General features: G+C 39.8%; 4 protein-coding genes across 8 annotated transcripts; 3 read left to right on the top strand and 1 right to left on the bottom strand.

Annotated features, from left to right (window-relative positions):
* The first annotated feature begins 1,140 nt into the window (after positions 1 to 1,140).
* Positions 1,141 to 5,655, top strand: cfap99 (cilia and flagella associated protein 99). Of its 3 annotated transcripts, XM_013276253.3 has the most exons (16): positions 1,141 to 1,265; positions 1,609 to 1,732; positions 1,810 to 1,954; positions 2,034 to 2,128; positions 2,205 to 2,311; positions 2,728 to 2,905; positions 3,030 to 3,110; positions 3,271 to 3,339; positions 3,435 to 3,521; positions 3,602 to 3,690; positions 3,831 to 4,035; positions 4,131 to 4,272; positions 4,359 to 4,510; positions 4,942 to 5,147; positions 5,231 to 5,411; positions 5,499 to 5,655. In XM_013276253.3, the coding sequence occupies exons 2-16, from the start codon at positions 1,619 to 1,621 to the stop codon at positions 5,562 to 5,564; spliced, it is 1,917 nt and encodes a 638-aa protein (XP_013131707.1). In that variant the 5' UTR covers positions 1,141 to 1,265; positions 1,609 to 1,618; the 3' UTR covers positions 5,565 to 5,655. The 3 variants fall into 3 exon arrangements, with proteins under 3 accessions (XP_013131707.1, XP_013131705.1, XP_013131706.1); XM_013276251.3 differs by having other exon boundaries at positions 1,176 to 1,732; XM_013276252.3 differs by lacking the exon at positions 3,271 to 3,339 and having other exon boundaries at positions 1,176 to 1,732.
* Positions 5,656 to 6,363: 708 nt separating this feature from the next.
* On the top strand, positions 6,364 to 11,273 carry si:dkey-21a6.5 (sushi, von Willebrand factor type A, EGF and pentraxin domain-containing protein 1). 2 transcript variants are annotated; one of them, XM_005477018.4, is made up of 10 exons: positions 6,364 to 6,550; positions 6,904 to 7,025; positions 7,629 to 7,802; positions 7,997 to 8,135; positions 8,250 to 8,338; positions 8,728 to 8,791; positions 9,931 to 10,019; positions 10,143 to 10,255; positions 10,339 to 10,495; positions 10,841 to 11,273. In XM_005477018.4, exons 2-10 carry the CDS (start codon positions 6,995 to 6,997, stop codon positions 10,996 to 10,998), a joined length of 1,014 nt encoding a protein of 337 aa, XP_005477075.1. In that variant the 5' UTR covers positions 6,364 to 6,550; positions 6,904 to 6,994; the 3' UTR covers positions 10,999 to 11,273. The 2 variants fall into 2 exon arrangements, with proteins under 2 accessions (XP_005477075.1, XP_005477074.1); XM_005477017.4 differs by lacking the exon at positions 6,904 to 7,025.
* A 3,127-nt stretch (positions 11,274 to 14,400) lies between these two features.
* mrpl35 (mitochondrial ribosomal protein L35) lies at positions 14,401 to 16,961 on the top strand. The gene is made up of 4 exons (XM_003453043.4): positions 14,401 to 14,548; positions 14,717 to 14,882; positions 16,454 to 16,598; positions 16,684 to 16,961. The coding sequence occupies exons 1-4, from the start codon at positions 14,518 to 14,520 to the stop codon at positions 16,870 to 16,872; spliced, it is 531 nt and encodes a 176-aa protein (XP_003453091.1). The 5' UTR covers positions 14,401 to 14,517; the 3' UTR covers positions 16,873 to 16,961.
* A 64-nt stretch (positions 16,962 to 17,025) lies between these two features.
* reep1 (receptor accessory protein 1) lies at positions 17,026 to 27,115 on the bottom strand. 2 transcript variants are annotated; one of them, XM_003453098.5, is made up of 8 exons: positions 26,999 to 27,115; positions 24,717 to 24,789; positions 24,528 to 24,604; positions 24,240 to 24,360; positions 23,683 to 23,796; positions 23,279 to 23,441; positions 21,636 to 21,898; positions 17,026 to 19,183 (listed from the first exon to the last, which is right to left on the bottom strand). In XM_003453098.5, exons 1-8 carry the CDS (start codon positions 27,028 to 27,030, stop codon positions 19,112 to 19,114), a joined length of 915 nt encoding a protein of 304 aa, XP_003453146.3. In that variant the 5' UTR covers positions 27,031 to 27,115; the 3' UTR covers positions 17,026 to 19,111. The 2 variants fall into 2 exon arrangements, with proteins under 2 accessions (XP_003453146.3, XP_005477073.2); XM_005477016.4 differs by having other exon boundaries at positions 21,705 to 21,898.
* Positions 27,116 to 27,194: the final 79 nt, after the last annotated feature.

Genomic DNA, 27,194 nt, shown 5'->3' with positions numbered 1-27,194 from the left:
TTTAAGAATCTAGAGGAAGTGTGTCAAACTGACCCGCCATATATTCCAGTTGTGTTACTTATTCACATTTTCCAAGAAAATCCTCTGCTGCTCCTGGTGGAAAATTTAAAAAGTTAAAAGTCATTTGATGTCAAATGACATCAAAAAGATGTAAAACATTTTTTTTTTTTGCTTAAAAGAAAACCTATCATCATCATCTGCAATCTGTAAATTGTAACAGTACATTCAATAAATCACAAAAAACTGATTTATTTAACATTTTATTTAACATTTTTATCCTGTTAAAATGTTATGCAATAGCTTCGCTGGCCCAGCCCACTTGAGATGAAATTGGGTTTGGCCAGTAACCCAAAAAGACTTTGACCCCCCTTATCTAGAAAGTATTAATAGTGTATGCATAGATTTAAGTATGATTAGTGGAGGTTTTAAGTTTTTATAACTCGATTGTGTGAGAAAAACAATACAGTAGCCCACTGTTGTTTCATTTTAACTTTAAAATCAAATGTCAGGCAAATACAGGGAAATTTCATCAAATAAATGTATGATTTAGGATGTGTACAGATCTTTGCAGTAAAGACCATCCAAATGAGGAGCAGTAAATTAAGCACATTTTCCAGATTTGTAAAAGAGATTAGAGAGAAAATATCAGTGGGGAAAACAATTTTCACTCAAAATACACTTCCAGGTTATTCCTTAGCTTTCGCCTGTATTACATGATTGCCATCAGCAGTGTGTGTTTGTCCAGAAGCTATTTTGGAGTTATTTCAACTTTCTGTTTTCTAAAACATCACATATAGATTTATCATAAACTTAGCTTGGTATTTCCTAATTTAAATTCAACAAATGACTTTGTTTTCACTCCAGTTAAGAAATATGATTATGATGATCAGGTTAAACCAGGAAATCAGATGCTCGATTCTGAGAACAAAACCCCAGTTTGCATGTGATTTACCCAGTAATTAGCTTTTGTCCCTCATATATCAACAATGTAAAACCCCTGGTAAGCTAGGAAACAACATTTTTTGTAAAACCATTATTTTTTAAAGCACAACCCAACAACTTTCATTCGGTTTTTAGAACGGGTTTCCATCTTGACCAGATGTTTTAACGTGTCAGTTTGATCGCCGTCTGTTTATTGTAGAATTTCCAAAAGCACTTGAAGGCAGCAGAAGATCAGCACAGCCCCGGCAAGACGTCACAACACGCGACGTCATTATTATTGTTATGGACGCCAACAAAGGATGAGGATGGCACTCTGTTAATCTGTACGGATTAAAACTGTGAAGTATTTAATATGTTAAACTGAGCAATAATAAAACGCCTCTTTTGAATCTAAATGATTAATTTTTTTGCTAAAGCGTTCCTCGTTTAACATTTCGAGCTGGGACGTATTTCTGTTTACGCCTGTGTTTTGTTGCTAAGCAACGACGCAACACAGCGATGGCTGGAGACTGTCTATGAGTCGAAGACAGCAAATATTTTTTGTGAATTGATGTCTTTCATTAGCAGCCCGGTTGGCTTGTCTATCCCAGGGAGAACTGTTTGTTCTCTCATCTCTCAATGCGTGAGCTTTGCTTATATAAACAGTTTATTTGTGGGCTTTTCTAGTGGATTTAAGATGGCATCAAACTATGCATCACTTGTGAAGGAAGCCGTTCAGCTCCTCGACAGCTTTAGAGCTAGCAGACAGTGTTTGGATGACTTCACAGAAGATGCTATGAAGGATCTGCAGGTATGTCAGACTCAGATCAATGTGAGTGGATGCATAGGCCTGCTTCTGATTAGCCTGTATTTCTTGTTTTGTCACAGGACATGGACATGCTGCAGAGGAAGTTCATTCTAGATGTTGTTTCCGGATGTGTTGAACAAAAGAAGTTGCTGGATGTAGTCATCAATGCCTTCTATGGCCAGCATGTAAAATCAGTGTCCAGAGGTGAACGCAGCCAGTTTGTTGGTGAGTAACTTCATTGCTACTCCTGATTTCAGCCTGAATAAAAGAACTGACATGTTTTAATGGTCGTCTTGCTCCCCAGTTATCTGTTACCTGGCCACATTTCTTCTTGATGACCTCGGGCTTCAGTGTTTTAGCAGCATTGTTAAATCTCTGGACATCAAGAAAATGCACATGGTAAGAAACACAAATTCTGAGTACAGAAGAGGGAAATTAATCAGCAGCTTTCTTATGTTGCACTTTTTAAAATTAGTTTTTAGGTTTCTTCTTCTCAAACCTCACCACGTGGATACAGGATGAGTGGAACAACATCTATGATGCTGCCTTTGTGGAGAAACACTGGATTGGGCCTCTACTCAGGTGAGAAAAGCATGATGAACGAAAATACTTCTTAGGTAATAACACTATAATAACTCAAAGAATGAAGGGGAAACTTAAATCTACACATTGTGTAATTCACTGACAACAAAAAGACATGACAGCAGTCAGTAGAAAACAAACTTTTTAATCCTGTGAGGGCTGTATTCAGTGATTGATTTGATGCTGAAGTCACATGAAGTGCGGCACAGCATCTGTAGACTCTTTCATGCCTGTCACATAGGCTCAGTGTGAACATGCAAGAGAGTAGGGCACCAAGGGCTGCTCATGCCATTGCTCATTGAGTCTGTTTCTCACAGTCTGGTCAGAAATGTGCACAAGTATTCCAGTGGAGGTCGTTTTGTGAGCAGAGCATTTCAAATTCAGACAACCAAAATGTTTGCTTGTGTGTCCTTTAGGTGGCGCCCTGAGATAGATATTCTCATGGACCAGCTTGCAGTCAAGATCTCTCAAGGGAATCTGCTCAAGAAAGCTGCAACCAAAACCACTGAGCCCCAGGAGTTCGCCCTCACCAAACCTAAACCGCGGCCTCTACCCATGCCCGAGCTCATCCCACAGCAGAAGAAATGCAAACCAGTCAGTATCAGTTACATAAAGTCCTTTACTTTGAGAAGTTTTCATGTCCTCAATCCTTAAAGAGAGTGTAAGCTGTAAACTGTGTAGAGGCTGGTGCATCACTCTTAAGGTGTTTGTCTTGCAGGTACCAAGCAGCACCTACAAGGCTCCAAAGGAGATGCAGATAATAGAGGAGAATAAACAGAAGAACCATCAAAAGGCTCAGGTACAATGAATCTAATACAAAAGAAGATAAGTTTAACAATTAAACAGCAGCTGGCACATTTAAGTTCAATAATAGTAGCTATTATCCAAACTTTTTATATTTTTAAATTCAGTTACATATACTGCCATTAAAATGTTCGCTTATCTGTTTTCCACCAAAGGAGCTTCTGTATGAAGCAAATATCAAACAGTTCAGATGTGGAAATCCACAGAAGTCTGAGCACACAAAGGTGTGTATGTGTGTGTGTGTGTGTGTGTGTGTGTGTGTGTGTGTGTGAGGGTGGGCTTGTATTCTGTTGGCTTCAACACCATACTTGTTCCACAGAGAGTGATGTCCAAGATTGAGGAAGACTTGGATTCAAGGCTCAAGCCTAATTCCTTTCATTCCCGTGGAGCTTCTTCTAGTAATAAGGTAAGACCTAAGTACTCTGCCTGTTTCTAGATAGCCTAATGTTGGTGTAATATCTGCTGTCATGTGTGTATTTTTTACAGGCGGTCAGCTATCCAATCAAACTCAACAATGCAGCTATTCTAAGGAAGGAGGCACTGTATAAGCGTTGGGTGGAGGAGGAGGTCCAGAGGTACAGCGCAGCTTTTACCTGCTACTTTAACCTTTTCCAAGGTGTTGGACACGATAGGTGCCTGCATAGTGCTCCACGAGAGTGAAGTGCAAATCAACACATAAAAATTTGCATCCCTTGTGCATCTGTTTGTAATACAGAATTGAGCGGCTGGTGCAAGGGGAGCGCGATCCTTCATCTTTCCTGCAGTGGCAAAAGGAGATGCGTGAGAAGGACCTTCAGGAGCAGTTGCCCAAGATTGAGCGCCGACACCTGGAGGCATGCATCAGTGAACAGGAGGCAGCTCTGGCCCGCAAACGTATAATGGAGCGCAATCAGAAGGCTGCGCAGCTGAAGAAAGAAGAGGTAGGTAAAGACCACGTGGCAACTAATAAATAAAAGGAATTCACAGAGGAATAAACTTGTTGTCGTCTTCTTTATGGCTTGTTTGCTTTTTCTAGACAGCTCAGCTGATGCAAAGATATGCTGAGAAAAGGTTGCAAGAGGAAAAGGAAATAAGGGATCTGGTGCAACAAGTGGCAGATGGCCACAAGAATTCAAAGGCAGCTAAAGAGAAGTTACAGAAGCTGAAGCAAAGCATAGGTACGCCTCCTCAAGCAGCTTGTCACACGGGGCATTTCACGTGTTTCTTTTTGCTGTTCACATCAATGTCATGACAAATTTCGCAGTGAAAGAAGTCTCCGAACAGAACCAGGAGCTGCTTCGTCAAGCATTGGAGGAAGCAGAGGCAGAGATGAGCCGCAAATTTGAAGTCATCCGAGAAATTCACTGCGTTGAGTCGCTTCCTCGCATGAATTTCAAGAAATTTGATGACACAGACGTAAGTGAAGGAAAACTACACTGCTATGCAAAAAAAAAAATTGAGGCATCCCTCATTTTTTTATATTTTGCTACGAAAAACACAAGCTTAAGAAATGGGAACAAAGTGCTTTAAGATTCTGGTTCTTCCCTTTAGCTAGGTGCAGTTTTATGCTTGAATTAATCATAGGTCACTGTTATGTGAATTAACAAACCTCTCAAAATAATCATGTAAAGGACTTGAATGAAAATGAGTGAAAAAACAAACCAGAGAAAATTTTCGAAAGACCTTTGAAAGCTTGAAGAACCATATCTCAAGACCACTTTCAAAAGAACATCTTGCTCCTTGGAAGCAAAATATAAAGAAATGAGGTGTGGATCAAGACTTTTGCACAGTGCTGTATCTTACACTGAGATGCTGTTATTGATCTCAGCTATCTAATCCCATGTCAGACTGTAGGCCATGAGCTGCTGGGAGAAATGTCGCTGTATGAGACAAAGGAGCGGCTGGCCCGTCTGAAGAACAAGCAGCAAGCAGAGCAGGAGGAGAAACGAAAGCTCATCCTGGAGGAGAAGCAGAAACAGAAGCAGCAGCTGGTGGAGAAGCTGGATGCCATCAGCTTCCACAGCAGCGCCCTGGCACAAGCTACGGCCATCAGGTCAGGAAAGTGGTAAACAAATATACCCAAACGCAGAAATGTGCACATGTGCATGTACTGATGCTAGTTTTGGCATGTGGCAGGAAAGCGGAGAGGAAAGCCGAGAAGGAATTCATTCAGCAGGTGGTGGCTCAGGATGAGACGGTTTTAGCTCTGAAGAAGATGCTTGAAGAGAAAAAGCAAGAACGTCAAAAGCTCAAGCAAACTGAAAGCAAAGTCAAAGCCCCTGAACAGACAGGAGGACACACAGGGACACAGAGCCAGGTGAGTGTAAAGTCCACAACAAAGAAGAAATGATAGGAATCTGTAAAACGTATCCATAATTCCTTTCTCTGTTTCCTCTTTTGTCAGGCGAGTGTGAAAAGCTGGGAGGAGCTGGAGCAGAGCTTAACGCGCCTTGTAGAGAATTTTTCTTGACTCAAGCTATAAATGTGTTTATCATGCACTGCAATCTTATGACCGTTTAATTAAATAAAACACGTGTGGATAACATGTGCAGTCATTTGAAGTTGTACTTATGTACTCATGTTGATCACTGCTTGGTTTTCTGCAACACTCGAGTAGATATAACGACTTTTTTTTTTTTGTTTCAATTACTGCCAAAGTTATCGAAACTCACGTCTGTACGTAACATGAAAAAAGGAAGCGAGCCTTCAACCGTGACTGATGAGGAATGTTTCCCTTCCCCTAAACAATATTGTTTTCTGTGGTTTTCTGTGGCTTGCTACTAATTTACTGTACTAAATAAATACCAAGAGTCAAGTATCATATGTTTTGGGAACAACAACAAAAAAGAGAACTACTGCAAGCATAGACACAAGAATATAACAATATACAATAACATTTCTCTGTGATGTTCTATATTTAGCACAAAGCAACATTAATGTCATGATTTTTTTTTTGTTGGTAACACTAACCCTAGCAATAGAAAAAAAAAGCATGTTCAGCGATGATAGTTTGATCATATAAATGCTAAAACAGTCTCTTTGTTGCTATTTCTTATAAAATTCATTAAGTAATTTTCATGATAAATTCGTATTACTGCCTGGACCTAGTTTGAACCGCTCCACCTGCAGCAACTCTGAGCCTAATGCATGATGTTTTAATAAGGCGGTGGTGTCCCTGTTGGTCGTTCCTTGTAACTACACCAGATCTGTCTTGAATTGAGCCTATTTCTCTCGGTTTTTCCCCTCTAAACCAAAATCACATGATGCCTTTTTGTCATATGACACTGATGAGTGGGCCGATTCCCCTGACAGCGTACTCTATGAAAACAAAGGAAACGCTGCCACATTTCAGGGATGAGATGCTGTAGACAAACATTGTTTGGTGGCTGCAGTCGGTAATCTGGAGCATGGACTGTCGGGGAGTTCTGGCTGCGATCGCCGCCGCTTGTTTCATAGGTAAGTGGAGTGGCTTGTACCGTTAACGAAACAGCGGCGGTAATCCTATAAACCAAGGGTCTAATACAGAGATTTACTATATAGTATGAAAAAAAGCATGAAGTCACCTTAGGTTAATTCACTACTGAAAAGTGAATCAGTAGCTCTGCTTGGAGTTCTTATGTTGTTGCATCATGTAATTTAGACTTTCTTCAAAGCAAAACTTTATTACACACACTTTTCTTTGCATCATAATGAAATTAATACACTGGCTCACTGTATTTCCGTGGTACTTTAAAGTGGTATTATTGCTTTTGTATTTCTGTTAATACAATTTTATCCGTTTTTACAAACTCCCTGACTTGTAATTCAAGAAGCACATCTATTTGGGAGAGAACTGCTGCCAACCCAGAGGAGACTGGAGCTGAGAAATCATATGACCCCCTTTCTGAATAATTGCATTTCATGAGGAGGATGGCTCCTATTCAAGAAAGCAGTTAAGCACAAGGCTTATGTGATTACTACCACAATATGGGCTCTGTTTTGCTGATGTGCCTATACCTGTTGCCCCCACCTTTTTTTTTTCTTTCCCTGTTGGATAAACTTTTTGTAAAATCATTCAGCTATAGCTGATTGAAGAAGTGCTTCCTCTTTTAATAAAGGCAATGCAGCAAGGTTGGAAAGGCTCTCAGGTCACTCATCCACTTGCTAACATTTATTTTTCATACTTCTGTTGTGTCCCTGAGGCTGTGTCCCAGCTCAGTGCGTGTCTAGGGAGGAGGGACGTGAGGGTTCATCCTCAGTCCACAGCAACATTTCAAAGCAGGAGACTGAATCATGGAGAGATGCAGGGAGACTTAGTTTAAATTATGGTTATTATTTGCAATACTAATAAATAAACGAAAACATTCAAAGAAAAGGTATGCAGGAGGGACCCCCCCAAATTTTTGCTTACACTGTTTGTATTAATTATTAGTGATTATACCACATATTTTTGCTTTTATGCACTCGAGCCACAACCTTTTCACTACATTTAGGTACTTTTGAACCTTTTTAAGACAGCTGACCGCAGATAAACGATTGTGTCCTTCCTTCTCAGGCATAGTGGTGAGCCAGACCACACTTACTCCTGCTGTGACAGATACCACTCTCATCGAAAATGTGACCAGTCTGACTCCGACACCCGTGATTTTCAGCAGCACCACCTCAGGCTGCTTCGCTTTTAACCTTTCTGCTTGTGAGCCATGTGCACCGGGGTCACAGTACGACAACAGTGAGTCAGTGACTATCATCTGCCATTTCTTTATTTTATGATACTTATAAATATGCTATATTTAATGTCTCTCACTTTCTTTAATGTCCTTTCTCTTTATTGAGTACCTGCCTTGGCTTTTGTTGATATTAAAATAAGGTGTACGATATTAAAGCAGCAAAATTGAAGAGTAAAATCAACTTTTTGTCCCCCAGACACACTTCTGTGCACGTGCTGTCCTGACTCAGGGCGGTGTGTATTTCCTGGCGCGTGCCTGCCATGCACCAGAGGATTTTATCAGCCACTAGCTGGACAGCAGCGGTGTCTACCTTGCAGCCGGGGCTTCTACACCAAGTAAAGACTCATTTTGCTCCAGCAAATTCAAACTTCACTTTTTCTCTCTCTTTTTAAATAGAAATCCAGCGTTTACATCACTAATAATTTTTTCATATGCTGTATCCACTTCAGTTTCACTGGAAGTCCATTATGTCGCCCCTGCCCTCCTGGGTCCTTCAACAATAACACTGGTGAAGACTCTTGCACAAGTTGCTCACCAGGTTTGTTTATCTAGCAGTCACTCATTGTTGTTTTCTATATCAGAAAACAGAGAGTGTTGATTCCCATACATATGCTATAAATGTAAAATATTGCTATAAAATACACACAACTTAAAGAGAAAGGCACGCTTTATGCTTTTCATTATTTTCTGTTACAAAACAATGGATCCTTTTAATGGATGCAGTTTCAAATAATAGCTTAAAGTTCAGGCTTCAGACTCCTCTAAACATTTGCTCTGCAGCTTTTCCGTATGATGTCACTCGGAGGTGATATCTGTATTATGGTTATCTCAGGAAATTTGAACAGGTCCCCTTAAAGCCTACATTAGTATACATTGATATCTATAACTTAAAACCACAAATTATGTATATATCTGTTCTGTTTTTAGGTTTCTTTTCATCGCAGGGTAATTCTACTTCATGTAAACCATGTGCACAAGGACGTTTTTGCAAGTAAGTTGGACCTGATTGCTGCTGGGACTGCATTTCTGTTTCTGTGTCCATTTTTCTGTTTTGTTGTTGTTGCCCTGTAACTGAGCAGAACTCAGTGTTTGAAAAATAACTTATCTAACCACCAAACTGAGCATCACATGCTTTCATCCCATGGTTCTGAGTTGCCTGCACAGTTGCACGCCACACAAACACACCCACGTGCACAGACACACACAGGACTAGCTACACAGTGTCTGCTTTGAGTAATCTGCAGCTGGCACAAAGTCACGAATGGCATGCACAGCCCTGTTTAAGTGGTTTATGTGACCCCTATTGAAATGAATGTAGTTTTGATTCATGACAAAAATGCATTATCACTCCATTACAGTTCAAGATATGGTTACAGTGGGCTAATACTCCTTTGGATTTTCCCAGGTTATTTTTGAGAATTTCCAGACTAGATGGGATACGTAGGCTCACGCGGTCTAGATGACGCGTCCCAAATAACCTTCACAGGGAGGCGTCTTGCAAGCTTCTTAATCACAGCTAAACAGTGGGTGTAAAAGAGCAGCAGTATTAGCTCCTTCTGTGGATCTGTGGATTTATTTTTTACCATTTAGAAACTGACAGTCATTAAACACTCATAGTCATATTAAGCAACTTCTCCATTGGCAGAGCTTCAAGGCTTCATTGTGAGAGTCTGGTGACCTCTTTGCCTGCTGAAAGCACTTCCTAGGGCTGATTGCAAGTTTGCTTCTGCACTAATAAAAGCGATATTCCTTTTTAGTCTGTCCATACTTGCCAGCCAAGCCTGAAAGCCTATCTCCTCACTGCCAGCGTCTGCCAGCAGGTTCCTGGGCTGCTGCCATGATAGGAAGTGATGTCTCACAGCCACGACTCCATATGTTATTTACAGATGCTAAAAATAGTGTTTGGGACTTGGCCTCTCTTTATTGTTTTAGTTTGATGAATTACCTCTTGCCACCACCAACTTACAAAACATTTCTCCAGTAGTCACTGTTTTATCCTCTGATCTAACTGTGAACTATTGATAACAACCATTCATATTATTAGTAGGATCTTTGATCAGTAGATCTGCTCCAAAGTGTTCACATGTATTTTACAGCTATAAATGTTTTGGGGGGGGTTTTTTCTGACAGCTCATCGGGTTGTACTCAGTGCCAGATGTGTCCTGGAGGAACAGAATCTCTGCAGGCTGCTGCTAAGGACTGCTCTCCATGTCGGCCAGGTAAGCTACACTATCTTAAATGGGCTGTCACTTAGTCATTTGTGTGAGTGTTTGCTGTGGCTTGCAACAGAGAAAGATAAGAATTGCTTTCCATCCCAGTGATGTGTGATTTTTTTTGAACAGGTATGTACAAGGCCGCCCATCAGAATATGTGTCAAATCTGCAGCAGTGGCTATTTTCAGATCCGCTGGGGCCAGGAAAGCTGTGATATCTGCCCAGAGAATCACTACTGCCCTGTGAGTGCTCCACACTCTCTCCGATGAAATACATGCGTGTGCATTTAAAAGATATTTACCGACAGAGCATGTTATTCTCTCAGAGTCCCGACGTGAACCCCATTCAGTGTCCGAGTGATGCCTTTTGTCCAGAGGGCAGCTTGGCTCCGGGCTACTGCATGGAGACTTTCTTCCGCAAAGCAGGGGACACTTGTGAACTGGCTCCTGTCACTATTGCTTTGTTAGTTATTGGAGGAGGGGGTGAGTAATACTAACAACGTCTGATATTGTAATGGGTCTTAAAGTTGCCTGTTTTCTGTAAGATTAACATTAAAATGAATTGAAAAAAGGAAAAAGCGATTAAACAAACTGCATTTTCAGTAACTTGACTCAGTTATAGTCCTGTTTATTTGCTATATAATGAATGTAAATGAGCCATGTTAATTCAAGCTTAATTCTTATGGCTAAATGCAGTCCTGTCAGGTGGTTTAAATAAAGATATAATGAATTGAATTAGGAGTCATGGTCACATGCTAAAGCACTCTATGTATGCCTGTAATGATGTGTGTGTCTCTATCATATATGTCTGTGTGTTTTTTATTCCAGTGGCCTTACTCTTTATTATTTTAATGCTTTTACGTCGACGAAGAGAAACTGACGGAGAGCTGACAGTAGCCCGGGCTCCACTGTTACGAAAAGAGCGACCTCAAGGACGATACTATGGCCTGCCCTGTGACGCAGAACCTGTATATGCTGGCTGGTGAAGCACTAAGATATAAGAAGAGACACTGAAACACTGATAAAACTCCCTCCCTCCCCTCTAGAGACTACACCTTGACAAATCACCATCCTGTCAATTGCAATGAATTACTGGCATGTGAAGGTTGATTCTTTGGTGAATTCTTCCTGTTGCAATCGTTCCACTCAGAGAAAAACATTCCTTGTGTAAGTGAGGTTATTCGATTATGAGAGGTACGCTGGAACGATGAAAACAACATACATGCCTCTGCATGGTGACAGCCTTTTTCACTTATGAAAAGCACTTTTTTTAACAAGGTAATTGATTTACTTTGCATTCCTGTGTCAGTACACTTACATTAACATCTGTTGTCCCTCAGTGATTACATGTAAACTGTGGATGACTTTTTTTTTAATTTAATTTAATTTTATTGCTTTTTAGATACTTTTGCTTAAAGGTTTTTAACTGCTTTTTAAGGTTATATTTGTATGTTTTAGAAGAAAATAAAATATTCTGATTTCTAACCCTTTTCAAATGCTATGTTATATTGTGGACTAGCTTTAAAATAAATGAAAAAAAATCTATATTGTCTTGATAATTTGTCCTAATATGCTGGGACAGTATAAAGTAATTTATCAGATTTCGAATGATCATTAATAAGTTATTAGTATTAGCACCTGTTATCATTAGTGTCCTCATATTAATTTATTTACTGGAGGAAAAAATCTTTTGGTGATATGTCTTTTTAACAAGTACTGATTCTCCATATTCAAAACTTTTGATTGGCTGTATGTACTATATGTGTAATTAATTCAAATAATATATATATGTAAATATATAAACTTTTTATAAACAACTTTAAAACTCAAGAAAGACTCACATTTCACAGATTTCAAAACATTTTGAAAGACACTGGCTAATTTAACCAAGAAAAACAACATAATTAATATCAGAACAAAATGCGCATTAACAACTGCCTTTCAGCAACACACAACACAAAACTGTAGTATTTTATTAAAGACAAACAGTGACAGTACATCGGCCTGCCAGCAGCAAAGAGTGGTGCTTTTATAACAGCCTTCAAGTGTAATAGAAAGAAAGTGTAATTTAGGCTGTGTTTTAACTGTTGTTCAACTCTTGCTCCTGTATGCTGTGAATGTGGTGTTATACTGTCTTCTGCAAGGAATTAAGAAATACAAACACTGTCTTAATCAGCTCTTTATAATTACCACAGCTGACATTACATGCGTCACTTGTCTACAAAGCTTTGAAAGTAAAATTAGTTAAAAGCTCTCAAGTGTTTCATTTTTTGGTCATATTTTGAATTGGTTGTATAATGCGTGTAGGCTATATATATATGATTATTGTTTTAAACACACTGTGCAAGGGTTTTAGACACTTTTAGATCACTCTTAACCATCACGCTATACCAGAGGTGTCAGACATAAGACCTGAGGGTTAGAATTGACCCAGCAAAGATTCTGCTCACTGGACAGCTTCAGACATTCTGAAGCGGGGCATAGGTTTTGACTTTAAAATGTATTTGAATACGTTTTAAAGCTTTTCCTACTGATAAAGTCCTGCCACAAAAAAGTAGTTAAGTAATAGATAAACAATTAAATGACAGAAAAGTTCCTGAAAATTCTCTCTTTTTTTTTTTTTACAATGGCTCTACAAGAATAATTATTATTTTTTTAAAAAGTCAATTAGCAAAAACTTTCTGTTTTATAATTACAGACAGTCTTGGCAACAAGCTACCAGAACTTTCGCTGTAATTTTACTGATTAAATTCTTGTAGTTTAAGCTCAAAGAGTTGTGCTTGTCAGATTTCTTTCATTTACTACAGCAGCATTTCTTTATCTTTTATCTCAGGAAAATAGAGATGTTCTGTTGAAATTGCTCCTATTTTTCAGATATTTACTGGGCTTTTTCACATTAATAATTAGTTTGAGATGTCTGCGCTGTACCATCGGGGTCCTGATCACTCCCCAGATCATTCTGCAGTACTCCAGCAACACCAGATACACAGTTGGAGAGGACTGTGTACCTCAGGAAGAACAGATGGCCGTTACAACCCCCCACAGCCTGACACCTTCCATCAGGGAGTCAGGCTGATGCTGAGGATGCCTAAAACCACAGAAGTATGAACCAATCAATTCTTTAGAATTAGACATGGAAATATTTTTGGAACTATCACAGTCTATTCTCAACATTAATCAGGCACTTGAATCCTCTTTTGCTAGTTTTATCTGTAACAGGTCACTGCTGCATATTGTATACTGTATATATGTGTCAATGTTCTGCCTTGAAATGTTATGACAGTTGCAACCACTGTGTTGGAGTTTGGATATCCTGTCTGGCTTTGGGTTTCCTTCTACAGTCTAAAGATGTACATGTTAGGTTTGTCTGTCCCTTTGTGTCCTCGCTGTCTGACTGGTGATCTGTCCAGGATGTACTACTACTTGCCAGGTGTCAGCTGTGAAGTAAATAGATGGATGAATGGATGGATGCTGTGGCATAATTATATTTACTGCACGCCACAGCCCTACGCACAGCAGTCATTTTGATGAATCATAGCAGGGAATAGCACAGGCGTTATTAAGACAGCTAAATGAAATAGTGATTGATATCTAGATTGTTGATATTTGCTCCAGCTACATTTCTGTCATGGGCTATCTGTTTAGTAGGTACGGGGAAATTTGTCAGACTAAATAAATAAGAAAACTGAAATACTGATTTGGTCTTGCAGCAAAGAACAATTCTTTCCAGATTATGCAAAAGTTCAACAGGAGAATGTGAAAAAATGGCAATTCTCAAGATCTCATGTTTACAATGTGACAGCTACGTAGACAGACACAGCTGGAAGCTGCATATCATACTGTATGCACACCAAGTAGACTGAATACAGGAGTATTTAATACATTTGTATTGGGTAAAATGTGGCGTAGTGTGGTGCAGTGCCTGATAATCTTTTGATTACTGTAATACATAAAAGTTATACTGAAAAATTATAAAGGACATAATTAAATAACAGTGCCACAGAAATACTCAATTTATGTTAAACCCACAAATTCATATTTTACAAAAGCAATGGTACAGTAAAATACTGGGTATTTTACAGGATTAATGTATTATGTCATTGTAAATGTTTTTATACATAATTTTTTTATTACTAAACAAAAGCAAAAGCTTTATTAAGCTCGTCAGACAGGGGTAAAACTCTTACTTAGGCCAATCTTAAAGAACCAACCTTATGTACACTATTGTATTGTCCATAAACATGTTTTATTACATTGAAATGTGTTCATATGCCATTTCTGCACATTTTATATGTATGGTTTGTCTCAAAATGACTTGAATGGTTCTCTCTCTCTCTCTTTCTTTTTAGACTGCTCTGGTTCGCCATATCCTGCACAGCACAGCCAACCATGTCCTTCACTAGGTGGCGGTAGAGCGCTGTGTCGCTTCAACTTAACTGGACGCTTTTAACAAGAAGGTTTGTCCTAACGGGACACCGTACTTACTTGGGCGTTCAGGAGGAAACATGGCGGCCACCCTGGCAAGGAGGTTGTCCGGTGTGTAACTGCAGTTTGACATTAATACAGTTTTATTTCACCCTCTTGATGCGGTGCATGTTTATTATCTGTGTTTAACGAGTAGTGCTGTTCAGTAACACATACAGACATAGCTGAATTCGGTTTTATATTCATGTGTTTCTCTGTCGTCCTTGTGTTTGACAACAGGGCTGCTGAGGCCGCTGTCCGTGTCTGTATGTGCCCGGACACCACAGACCTGTCAGTTCTCCAGCCTCGTCCAGTCTGCGCATCTCTACAGTTCTTTTACAGCCGCTGTCCGTGCTCCTCTCCAGGGTACAGTGTGGCAGACACCCCGCTACAACATACTGCAGAGGTAAAGAGTGAAGGAATAGAAATATGAGGGCGGTGCGTTTGGGTAATTAAGCTCCCCAAAGTAACAGGCTAGGTTAATGTTCGTCCTAATCACGATTAGCTACAGGTTTTCCTCCAGGAAACCGTTTCACTGAATTGATAATCCGAGCTAATCTCATCTTGTGACACTTTTGTTGGTAGTGGACAGCCGGCCCACTTATTAAATACAGCATAGAGGACTTGCAGTGACACAGCACCTGCTTTCCACGCTCACTGGGAGTGTTGTGTAGTTATTTGTTTATACTGTTGGCAAAAGGCGTCTTTATTTCGGATATAAAACACTAAAAAAACTGAGATAACTAAAATGTGACTTCAACAGCTGCATCACAGAGTCTTTATAATGCAAACACTGCAGCGGATCTGAAAAACAATAGACGTTTCTATTATTTATTTTATGCTTTAAACCACTTATGTACATGAGTAGATATCAGTAATCTTAGGTGACAGTTTTGCTTTTTTAATTAAGAGATCACCATTACTATGTAATCATTGGCCACTTTGTTAGGTACACCTTTTTGGACCCCCTTTTTTTCTTCATAATTGCCTTAATTATAAAGGCAAAACAGATTCAATGATGTGCTGGGAACTGACATGGCAGCATCTCACTGCTGCTGCAGATTTGTCCGCTGCACATCCATGATGTGAGTCTCCTGCTCCACCACATCCCAAAGTTCCTCTGCTGGATTGCATTCTGGTGATGATGGAGCCATTTGCATACAGTCATTCTCATTGTCATGTTCAAAGAAATCAGTTTGAGAAGATTTGAGCTTTATGACATGATGCTTTATCCTGCAGCCATCAGAAGATGAGTACAGAGGTCAGAAAGGGAGGGACGTGGTTAACAGCAATACTCAGCTTAGTTGGTGCTAAAGGCTCAAAATGTGCCAAGAAAATATCCCCACACTATTCCAACACCAGCAGCAGTGTCAATAGTTGATACAAGGCAGTTTGATCTGTGTTTTCATGTTGTTTACTCAAATTCTGACTCAGACCAGGCAAGCTCTTTCCTGTCTTCTGTTGTCCAATTTTGGTGACCCAGTATTAACTGTAGCATCAGTTTCCTGTTCAGAGATGCTCTTCAGCACACCTTGGTCATAATGAGTGGGTATTTGAGTTACTGTTGCTTTCCTACCAAGTTGAAGCAGTCTGGTCATTCTCCTCTGACTTCTGGTGTTGAAGCATTTCCACCCAAACTGCTGCTCACTGGAAACTTTCTCTTTTTTAGCTCATTCTCTGTAAACCATAGAGATGACTGTTTGGGAAAATCCCAGCAGATTACCAGTTTCTGAAATATTCTGACCAACCCTTCTGACACAAATAACCATGCAACCATGTTCAGACTCACTTAAATCACCTTTCTTCCTCATTCTGATGCTCTGTTTTAATTTCAATACGTCTTCTACGTGACAAAAGCCACTCAGTTGCTTCCATATGAGTGGATAATCATATATTTGTGTTAACAAGCTGGTGAACAGGTGTACAAAGTAAGTATGTTCTTTATAACAGCTGTTCTGCTTCTCTGTGTTGTTGCAGGGTGTCGGCACTTGTTCCTAGTCTAACTCAGCAGCCAAGCAGAAGTCTGACTTACTATAGTGTCAAGAAGGGGAAGAGAAAGAGTGTTAAATCTGTCACAGATAGATTCATGAGGCTGCACTGTGGCCTTTGGATCCGACGCAAGGTCTGTGCGTTTCACAGCTGCTTGAATCATATGTTAATTGTAGGTAATGTGTTAAATTTAACTTCCTGATTTTGAATGTGAACAGGCTGGATACAAGAAGAAGCTCTGGAAGAAGAAACCTGCCAGACGAAAGCGCCTCAGAGAGATCGTATTCTGTAGCAAAACACAATGCAAGCTTTTAGATAAAATGACAACCTCGTTTTGGAAAAGGAGAAACTGGTACGTCGACGATCCATACCTGAAGTACCACGATCGGGTCAACCTCAAACCCTAATTTGCTGATTCACGTAATGACATCTCGTCTTCTGCTTGTAATGTAATGATGTTGTATATGTGTCAAATAAATCATCACATTTTCACATACTTTCCCTGTAAGTTTTCTTTTCAAACAAATACGCAGAAAAAAGAACACAGACACACAGAAAAGTTCTGCTTTATATTTAATGGTTCTAAGTTGATTTCACCAACAGAAATATTTAAACGAGTGAAACAAATTGATAGTCATGAACCAATATGCCATCACATCACATCTTTTCGTTTCATAATTCACAATTAAGTTTAACTTGACATTCTGGCCTGCCAGAAAAAAAAATCTGAGGATACGTTAGTACAATGACTTGCGTGTCTCCCACTGAATAAAGTGTTAAGTGGCTAATTTACCAGTTAATAAGACATGTTTGTATGCGTGTATATATATTTAACCAACTGATAGCCATAACATTTCTTTTTCTTTTTATAAATCAACTAAAGAAGAAAATGTTTACCAGCAAGGCATCTGAAGAGGCCCACAGCTTCACACAAAAGCACTTAAGAAATCAAATTCTCATACAAATTAATAACAAAACATCATGCAATGATGACTTCATTGATCTACACACAAGTATACAGATTTGCAACTTTGTAACATGTTTTTTTTCCTGTTTTGCTTTGAATGAATTTCAAAGAAATCACCTCCAACACTACCATAGATACTACTAATGCTTAAACATATCATTTGATTCTCCCCCCTTCCACCCCCCCATTTTTTTTTAACCGTTTATCCGTTTAAAGAGCATTTTATGTGCATAATAAGTGTATCTACAACATCAGAGTGAGTGACGTGTAAACAGAACAGTTGTACCTGAGAAGCTTTTTGTTTCAAACCCACCTTAAATGATACAGATACATAGAGGAAAGTTAGAAATCTACTGGGCTAATCCTGTCAATCGACAACCAGCACAGTGATACTTTGTGTAGAACGTCGCCGAGGTTCAGACTCCGCGAGTAAAGTTCAGGATGAAAACAAACAACGCTTCACCACGCACTGCTAATTCATAGAGGTTGTAAACCTGAAAAACCACCAAAGTCACTCTCGTGATTTTCTAAATAACAACGGAAGCAAATAACGGTAACGAGAGTCGGGCTTAGAGTTGCTCAGTTCACAGCAGAACATTGCACAGTGATTTTAAACATGTAAATAAAAAAAAAGAACCATGTCCATATACAGTTAATGTTTAACCATGTAGTATCCTACTCTTGCTACAGCAGAAAAGTGACTTAATCCTAATTGCACTAAAAACTGCCAAAAGAATGACAGAACATGCTTAGAAACTAAACAGATTGTCAAAAACAGTCAGCTCCACTAAGGAAACGTCTTATGTAATGAGTTTTCTTCTCTTTTCTTTCTTTCTTTTTTAAATCTGTGATGCACGTGTTGTTTTTTGTTACACAAAAAAACTATTTACCACCGAAGAAACGCACAATAATCAAAGTGATTGATGGTGGTGTTCAGTGACTTATATTTATTTATTTATTCAGCTATTTGAGATTACTGAGGGCAGTGATTTCTATTCTAAACCTAGTGCATATTAATAAGAACACTGTTGGAAATGCGACATTTAAGTCTCTGCTATCTCTTTTTTTTAAGGCTTTAAGAGAGAGGTAATAAACAGAATCGCGTCTGTCACTCCTTGCTTGATCTTCGCTTGGATAACTGATTGATTTATTAATACTTTGTTGTGATAATTATTGAAGTGCAGAAAAGCTGCTCTCCAGAGAAAAATTATTCCACGTGGGTAAAAACAGCCCGGTCTCTGCTGTTGATCCTTGGCTTCTATCACATTCTCTTGCTCACTGTGCCCGCTGTAATGTTCAGTGACAGTACATTCTGTTTAATAACAGCAGACTAATGCCTGGGAAGACACACATGCATTTGCCTGTCCAGACTTGATAGATTAAAAACAAAGAAATCATAAAGATGAAGTACACATAAACCTGTACATAAATACATATTCAATAACCAACAAACTCAAAGTGTCTTCTCGGCATGGCGCCCATTCACTCATTTCTCCTACCTAAACATTTTAAATCATGAGTCACTTGCTATATGCTGTATATAGAGGGGTCATCATAGGTCACTTTGGTAATACCTTATTCCAAAGCAGGGCTGCTTCAGTCATGTAGCTTTTGGCCATTCAGTATTTTTGTTTTAACTTCTTGCAGCAAAGGCAGCTGGAGTAATCTTGAGGACAGTTTCACATGGCTTCATTGTTCGAAGAAAGAGCACTCCTGGATCTTGTGAGAGGCCTTAAGACTCTATGAGGAGGCTAGAAGGGACGAGAGAAGCGAACAGAGAGATGGAATTCAGTCAGCCAGTAGCTGCAAGGAGGTGCAAAGTATTTAAAGGATAAAGGCTGGCATTATTTCGTATTTTTCTTATTGTCAAGATGAAAGCAAAACTAAGAAACGGTTTCCCTGTTTTTCCCATTTGCCTCTCAGACCAAAGCCTGTTTATTTCTACAGAAGTCATTAACAGGAGAAGAGATTGCAAATATTTACTTTAATTCCTTTTAAGGAGCAGACGGCAATTTAAAAAAATGTACTGTAAATATTTTGAAACATTACAAAAGAGGAGTAAACATTGTAATAGTGAATAATCTTCTACTGTGGATTAACCCCTATCAGCTCAGTGTACTGGGACCAGACTGTCTCTGGGGTAAAAACACAGCATGCAACGCTTTCAAAGGTTGCCAAGTGCAACACTTTTACTGAAGAGAGTATCACTATGACTATGAATGTGTTGTGTTTAATTCTTTGTTAGGGACACCTGTTCAGCTGCTTATTAACACAAATATCTAAAGAGCTAATAACAGGGCAGCAACCCAGTGCATTTACGAACAATGACCTGCTGAATATTCAGCATCAGAATGGTGAAGAAAAGTGATTTAAGTGACGGCATGGTTGTTGGTGCCAGATGGTTCTGGTCTGAGTATTTCAGAAATTGCTGATCTACTGGGATTTTCCCACACTGCCATCTATGGAGTTTACAGAGAATTGTCTATAAAAGAGAAAAAAAATGCAGTGAGTGGCAGTTTTCTGGGTGAAAACGCCTTTTTGATATCAGAGGTCAGAGGCGCATGGCATGATTAAGCATGATTACTGCTCTTTGCAACTAAGTTTATGCAGAAGAGCTTCTCTGAACACACAAGAGCAAAAGATCACTTCAGGTGCCACTCCTGCTAAGAACAGGGAACTGAGGCTGCAATTTCCACAGGCTCAAAAAATTGGACAATAGAAGAAATGCTGCCAGTATCCTAGTATTTTATAGGATACTATGGGTCCCTTAAAATCAACTCTTTATAACCACAGTACCTATCGTCTGATGGCTGCTTCCAGCAGGAAAATGTCGCATGTCACAAGGCTCAAAACATCTCAAGCTGGTTTCTTTAACATGACAGTGAGTTCACTGTTCTGGCCTCCACAGTCAACAGATCTCAATCCAACGTAGCAACTTTGAAATGTGGTGGAACGGGAGATTCCCACCATGGATATGCAGCGGACATATCTGCAGCAACTGTGTGATGCTATCATGTCAACCTGGACTGGAATCTCTGAGGAATGTTTCCAGTATCTTCTTGAATCTCTGCCATGAAGACTAAAAGTAGCTCTGAAAACAAAAGAGGCTCCACCTGGTAAGAACAAGGTGGTACTTAAAGTGTCTGGTGAGTGTATGTTGAATCAAATGTGGCACAGAATAGCTTAAATGACATCAGTGTTTAGTGACTGTTGAGAGGCTGTTCATAATTTTAATATGCAGCTTAATTAAGAGCTCGTGTCTTTAAAACTTGAATTTGGCCTGGTGGTTAAGAGAAGCATGCTTTACTGTTTTTCTCACGTGTCTCTCGTCAATAGCGAGACCTTAGAGAAGAGCAATGAATAGGTAAGTTTGGCCTTGCATCTGTGAAGCTGTTACTAACTGATTGGGAGGGGGAGGAAAAAAGTCCTAGGTCTCGAGGCGTAAATGCACATTTGTTTCTCAGCAGAGTATTTGTGGTATCAGGGGACTGATGTGGTAATAACTTAAAAACAACAAAAAACTACAGTCCCATGTTGATTGTGATGAAACATTATGTCACTCAGCGCATGCGCTGTGGCTCACTGATGTTTTTACCAGGGTTTGGGTCGCACAGGAATAAGGAACAAGCTCTTTCAGGCTTTATTTACCCAGGCAACACTCATTTGTAGTATCGATTCATTGTTGTTTTTTTCATGTGATCTTCTGACAACTGAAAAATAAAATACTGCCAGCTTTATCCTTTAATAATCCTGCTTTATTTAGCTGTTCATTGAGAATGCCTATCAAAGACATACCAGATGTTGAGGTTTATGAATGAATGCTGGTTCATTCCGGGGAAGGATTTCACACAAACATTTCCACATCAAAACTAAAAGTTATTCTAAATGGGTGAAACACACTGGAAGGCAAACCGTGTGAATTTATCAACAATGTTTAATATTTTCAAAAAAACCTGAGTCACTGCAATCACGCATTCATTTGAACTAAATAATGTTTCTACCAAGTTAATGCATGATTCAGTTTCATCAGTGCAGAAATTCTATTAGCAATCTGGCTCTCCACCATCGCATAGGTACTGGACCATGATGATTTATTTAGGCACGCAGCAGCAGAAATTAGTGAATCATTGAGTAAATCACCATTCTCAAGGGGCAGTTAGGATCAGACAGCAGCTGAGCAGCCACGTTCACAAGGCAGTGTACCTCAGGAGCCTTCCGCTTAGTCAGCCTGAGCTGTGGAGAGCTTGACGCTGCCTGCGCCTCTTTCCTCACCTCCTCAGGCTGCTCCGGAGCCACTGGAGTGGGAGGTAGAGAGGGTGCGGAGGGTGGGGTGGACTGGGGTGTCATAGTGGGTGTAATGGGCGTGGGCGCAGACTCAGAAGTTGAAGCAGTCTGGGACAGAAACTCCTTGGAGTCCCACTGGTCCAACCCCAACACCTCAAACTCAGTCATGTCAAAATCCTGCCCTGTACCGTGGGAAAAGGTTGGCAGCAGGGAATGAACAACTAACGAATCAAAGGCCTAATGCTTCCCATGTCATTACAGAAGAGATGTAGCTGATTTTGGTCAGTTTGGGGATTACGAATGCTCATATCATAATGCATCATCATCCTGCATGCTGCACGGCTGAGATCAAACAGCAATTTGCTGCAGCAAATGCAAGCATAACAAGGCTGTTCTTATTAGCCTTCCTTATGTCCTTATTACTATTACTTTAAGAGTCAGAGTGAAACTTATTAGCCTGTTTTCCATGTCAAATAATGCCACAACAGAAGACAAAACATAATATCGTTGAAGCTTTGATAGTTTTGTATTTTGGTGATTTTGTTGTTGTCAGCAAATCCAATGATCTCACAAAAAGATCAAAACCAAAAAAAAGCAACTTTCTGATTCCTCTGTGCCTTAAGCGCCATTGTTTTACAGAAAGTATAAAAAACACATTAATGAACCACATCTTAGCTCCAGCTGACATTTATTATGATTCATATTAATTTTAACTCCACCCTAAACCAACCATGCAGCTAAAAATACAGCTCGCCAAATGTGTATTAATCCACAGCTGAAAATAGTTCCCAACAAATGTATCCAAGTAGCTTCACTGCCCAGCTGTTTAGGACATTATTTAGACATATAAACATATGCAGCCTTAATAGGAACAACAGACAACGTCTAAGTCACAGAAAGTAGTGGTTTTGGTCTTTTACTTGGATTTGTCGGCAATAACAAAGATTCTCAGAATGAATGAAAATTCAAACGTGGGCTCAGATGTTTACAGCAGCTTGGTTACCAAATATTCGATGACATACTCTTACCAAGATTCATTGTTTAATAATACCGTAACCCCATCGATATTAACAGTTGTTACTTCTAAATTTAATTACATGAAAAAAATTAAAATTATCTGAAAAATACGGCACAAGGCACAAACAATGACCGATTCCACATGCTGTTAAAGTTGGCGCAAAATCCCTCCAGCTGCATGCGAGTTTTGTCACAGGATGGTTAGCCCTGTGAGGGCCTGACCTGCTCCAAACAGGAAGGTAGGGCTGAGGTTAGGGGGCCAGTCAGGAAAGCTGAGGTACTAAACAATATCTTTGGGCTTAAACGAGCTTGAACAGGAAAACAGATATCGCCTCGATAATCTGCGTTACACAAACCAGGCAGGCACTGCTGCAGCATTATGGCTCCTACAGTGTGCTCATGGAGCCCATATTTCCATATTTTTCAGTATTTTGTGCTATTTAACTCATTTACATTTTTATAATGCTTTATAAGACTATTATTTGTTGTTTGTTTATTTAGTTTTTTAGGTGGCACGAAGCAGTATGGAAATCACATCTCCTCACCCTTGTTGTAGCTCTCAGACTTGCTGCGCATCATAGGTCGGGTCCGGTGCTGTGCGGCTGCAGGCTGCGTAGTGTCGGAGCTGCTGTTAACAGGGTCAGACTGGTAGGAAGAGAGATCCTGCATGCTGAAACTCCTGAGTCTGTCTGACAGAACTCCTTGACCCTAAACCGGGAAAGGCTAGGTTTTAGTGTCAGCAGCAGTGTGAGACAGGCTGGGGATGACATGGCATCGTGAAATACACAAACATTACAGTAATCTGCTGCGTCCTCTGCTTCAAAAACAAATGTTCAAAGCTTCATGATTGTGATCGGCCGCAAAAATAACAAGCTTGACACCTTATTTACAATGCCCGAGCACCGTACCCCCAGCGCAGTACAAAACAAATGTCCAGAGTCTGCATTACCTTTGTTGCAGCCATGACTGCAGCTGTGGCTGCAACGTTCAGTCCTTTTCTCCCAAAATGCACCAGTGTGTCATAGCTTTTGTCCTTTGCTTGGCAGATATACTCATCAATGTCCTAAACAAAGAGCAAAAAAAAGAATCACATGAACATGATGTTTCTCATTGGCATTGTGTAACTGCTGGACAGCTGTTTCATGTGTTGCTCGACTGCATCATTTCATTCTGTGGCTTTTGATCTTCAGAAAACTCATTAATCCGTTTCCTGCCACACAAACAGAGGGGGGAAAAAGGTGGAAAGGAAAAGAGGAATGGAAGAAGACTGTGACATGTCTTTGCCTCTGTCCAGCGGACACATTTTTAAAAGCTTAAGTGGGAAAGTGAATTGGCACAAAGGCACTTTTGTTCCTGAGACAGTCGCAAAACTCCAGTTCTATTAGACACAAAACCACGCATGTTAGCTTGAAGACTAGACTGAACATTTTCCCCACTAAGCCTTTCCTTTAACTGCACCAGAGGAAATAAAGGAAGATACAGCAACAGAAAGGAAAGGGATTTCACCTTTTCTTTTGAGGAAAGCGTGGGATGAACAAACTTCCTGTATAGCACACTGGAGCCTTTAGTGTAAGGGGATAGCAGCCACACCACAAAGGCTATCTTCAGTTCATAGTAGAAAGGAAGCCTGCAGTGAAAACACGGAGTAGCGGTAAAACACAATAACTTGTGTTTTTTTATGTCCACCATAAAGATTGTTAATGATAACCCTACAAGACTCAAGACAAGAGGTAAAATGTATTCCCCGGAGGGCCTCTGTACGATCACTGACACAAAACATCTGCAGTCACCTACCAACAAAGAAACATGTCTGTAAACACTTCCACAGATGTAAATAGGGCAAATATTATCCAGTACATCATCCATTTCACCTGCAATGTCATAGAAAAGTCAAATCTGTTAATGCAAATCCACATTAAACATTTATATTTATGAATACGGCATGGTGTTATTATTTTAAAGCTAAAAAAACATTTTACTCACGTATTCTTTCACATCTTTGGACTTCACAGCTTTATAAGAAGAGTATGCAGGATATAGTGTACCAAAGACGAGTCTAAAAGACAGAAAAGCGATCAATATTCAGACATTAAAAACATGCAGCAAAGACATGTTTAATGCAATTTAACATGATTAAAAACAATAAAGTGCTGTGAAAAGTCTGTTTTGTTTCCAGAGTGACAGACTTTCTTGTCATTTTTAAAGTGGTCTTCATCAATAATTCTCCAGGCTTTCTGAAAGTCTTTTAAATGTTTTCTTTGGACACTGGCTGTTGTTTAACTCATTTGCTGTACAGTCTTTGTACCGCAGGAACTATTGGTTCCTATGACTACCTGTGAATCCTTTGAGCACCTAACCCAAAGGATTAACCAGTGTTGTGACTACACATAACTGACAACTAAGTGAAGAAGTAATTTTATACCTTTAGGCACTTTGCTGTCAGGTTTCCGTAAAAACACAGTTTGGCAGGCATAAAATAGTATTTTTGGACCAACAAGATGATTCCTAAAGAGCCAATAGCTAAAACTTTGCCATTTCTCAGCATGGTGTGCACCGTGTCCTTAAAAAATTTGAGGAAAATTGACAAGCTGCACAAAAGACATTTGATAGAAAACACAACAAAATGCAGGCAACATCCAAAGAAAAGCTTTGAATGTCCTTCATAAGCTTGGAGAACTATTTCTGAAGACTACATAAAGAAACAACAAGAAAACTTATCTGTGAGAGTCGAGGCGTTAAGGAATAAAAGTGATCGTACCAGATTTTTACTTTAAAGCTTATTAGTATTACACAGCCTCTGTTTTTTTCCTCTATACTCTATTTTCATGTGTATTTGCATGCTTTTAATAAATCGCTGCACCTATTTCCCATTTTCCTAGCAAATTATGAGGGGTGACTAAAGACTTCTCCACAGCAGTGTATGCTGTGCATGAAAACAATCCATATAGAGAGATTTGGGAATAATTCTTTCTTGTTTAGCATTTGTATGTGCATTTTTTTTTAATCTTTGGACCTCTTGTAGACATTTAAAGGTTTCCAGCAAAGATGAGGTCAATCAGAAACTGTAAAGCCTAAGTATTACTCATGGCTAATACGGGCTTGGCAGCTGACAGATAAGGTCAAGTCATTTCAGGTAAAATTAGTTCACATATGTTGTCTTTTTTCTTTAAATTCCTCCTCTTATGCAAGCACCTGTGCTGCTGGGTGTCCGGACAGAGACGTGGACTCTGTGAAAGTGCTACAACCAAGCAACAGCTGCGTAAGTGCGACCTGATCAAATTACTGACCCACATCATGTTGCTCGGGCCTGGCCAGCTAACTCGGAGTTCAGAAACACAAGGACGCTTAAAATATCGACGCAGCTAAAACCTTTCTGTTGGCCACCGATCCAAAAACGAATCTGCATAACCAGGTTTTGAGCTGCCAAAGCGCTGGCAGTCCAATCAGAGTAACAAAATCTCGTTATCGAAATGTAATTGCTTCCCTATTTCGAGGTTAGAGCCTGCTGTTGGTATACTTTACACGGTCTGTAATGGTGCTGATTCATAGTTTGTGCAGGCAAAAAATAGCCTACTCTAATAATAATAGGAAACAGGCAGCTATTGATATAAAAACATCGGGGTATATGCATCCATTCTTATAACATGAAATGCTCTTGCATTGTAACCTGAGAAGGTTGACCCATCCCTTTTGTTTTTTTCCAATGTGGGACATCAACACTCAATATTGGTCCACTCAAAGACCGCTCCTGTTGTTCAGACACCTCGCCACTCAGTGACATTTAGGGCTTCTGGCTATGAAAGAAGCCCCCAGATTTCAGGATCTGACTCATTTTTATCATCTCATATGACGATAATACATTATTCACTCAATAACGTCATCTCTTTGTCTAGAATAAAAAATAAATCACTTGATAAAAACAAAGAGTGGCAGACTGCTGCGCGCTGCCAGCCTGTTAAGAAATACAGTAGGGCTATACAGGCCCGGCGCTTATTCCGGCTGAAACGACAAAGTACAATCCCATCAAACCCGGGCTGCTTTCAGTCAGAAATGAACAGCACGACACTTGCTCTATATGTTGACGTCTGATTCTGATTAAAAAGGCTGTCAGGCAGAAATGCGGGGGCTTGTAAAGCGCGCAGCTTCTCCACCGTTAATGTGCGTCTGGATTTGCCACCTGCAACAATCAGGCGATGCGATCTGTTCATATCCCTCTATGACAGAGAATGTTTTAAATTAATTTTTTTTTTAAAAAGAGGACTTACACCACAAGTCTAGAGATGATCCAGGAGACCATTGCGCTGGGAAGGCGACAGGACGCGCTGTCTGCAGGGAGGAGTTTCCTCCAGATGACAGGCGCGTCCAGGCGGCTGCGTGTGGACGCACACAGGCGGCAACGTGATGCGGGATAAACAGTGAGCGGCCTACAGCTCTTATCCATAGATGGCAGTGTTGCATTGC

The sequence above is a fragment of the Oreochromis niloticus genome, linkage group LG19 (assembly GCF_001858045.2).
Source record: "Oreochromis niloticus isolate F11D_XX linkage group LG19, O_niloticus_UMD_NMBU, whole genome shotgun sequence".
NCBI classification, from domain to species: Eukaryota; Metazoa; Chordata; class Actinopteri; order Cichliformes; family Cichlidae; genus Oreochromis; species Oreochromis niloticus.
Note: the sequence above shows the minus strand (reverse complement) of the source record. Positions and strands in the feature narration are given on the sequence as shown.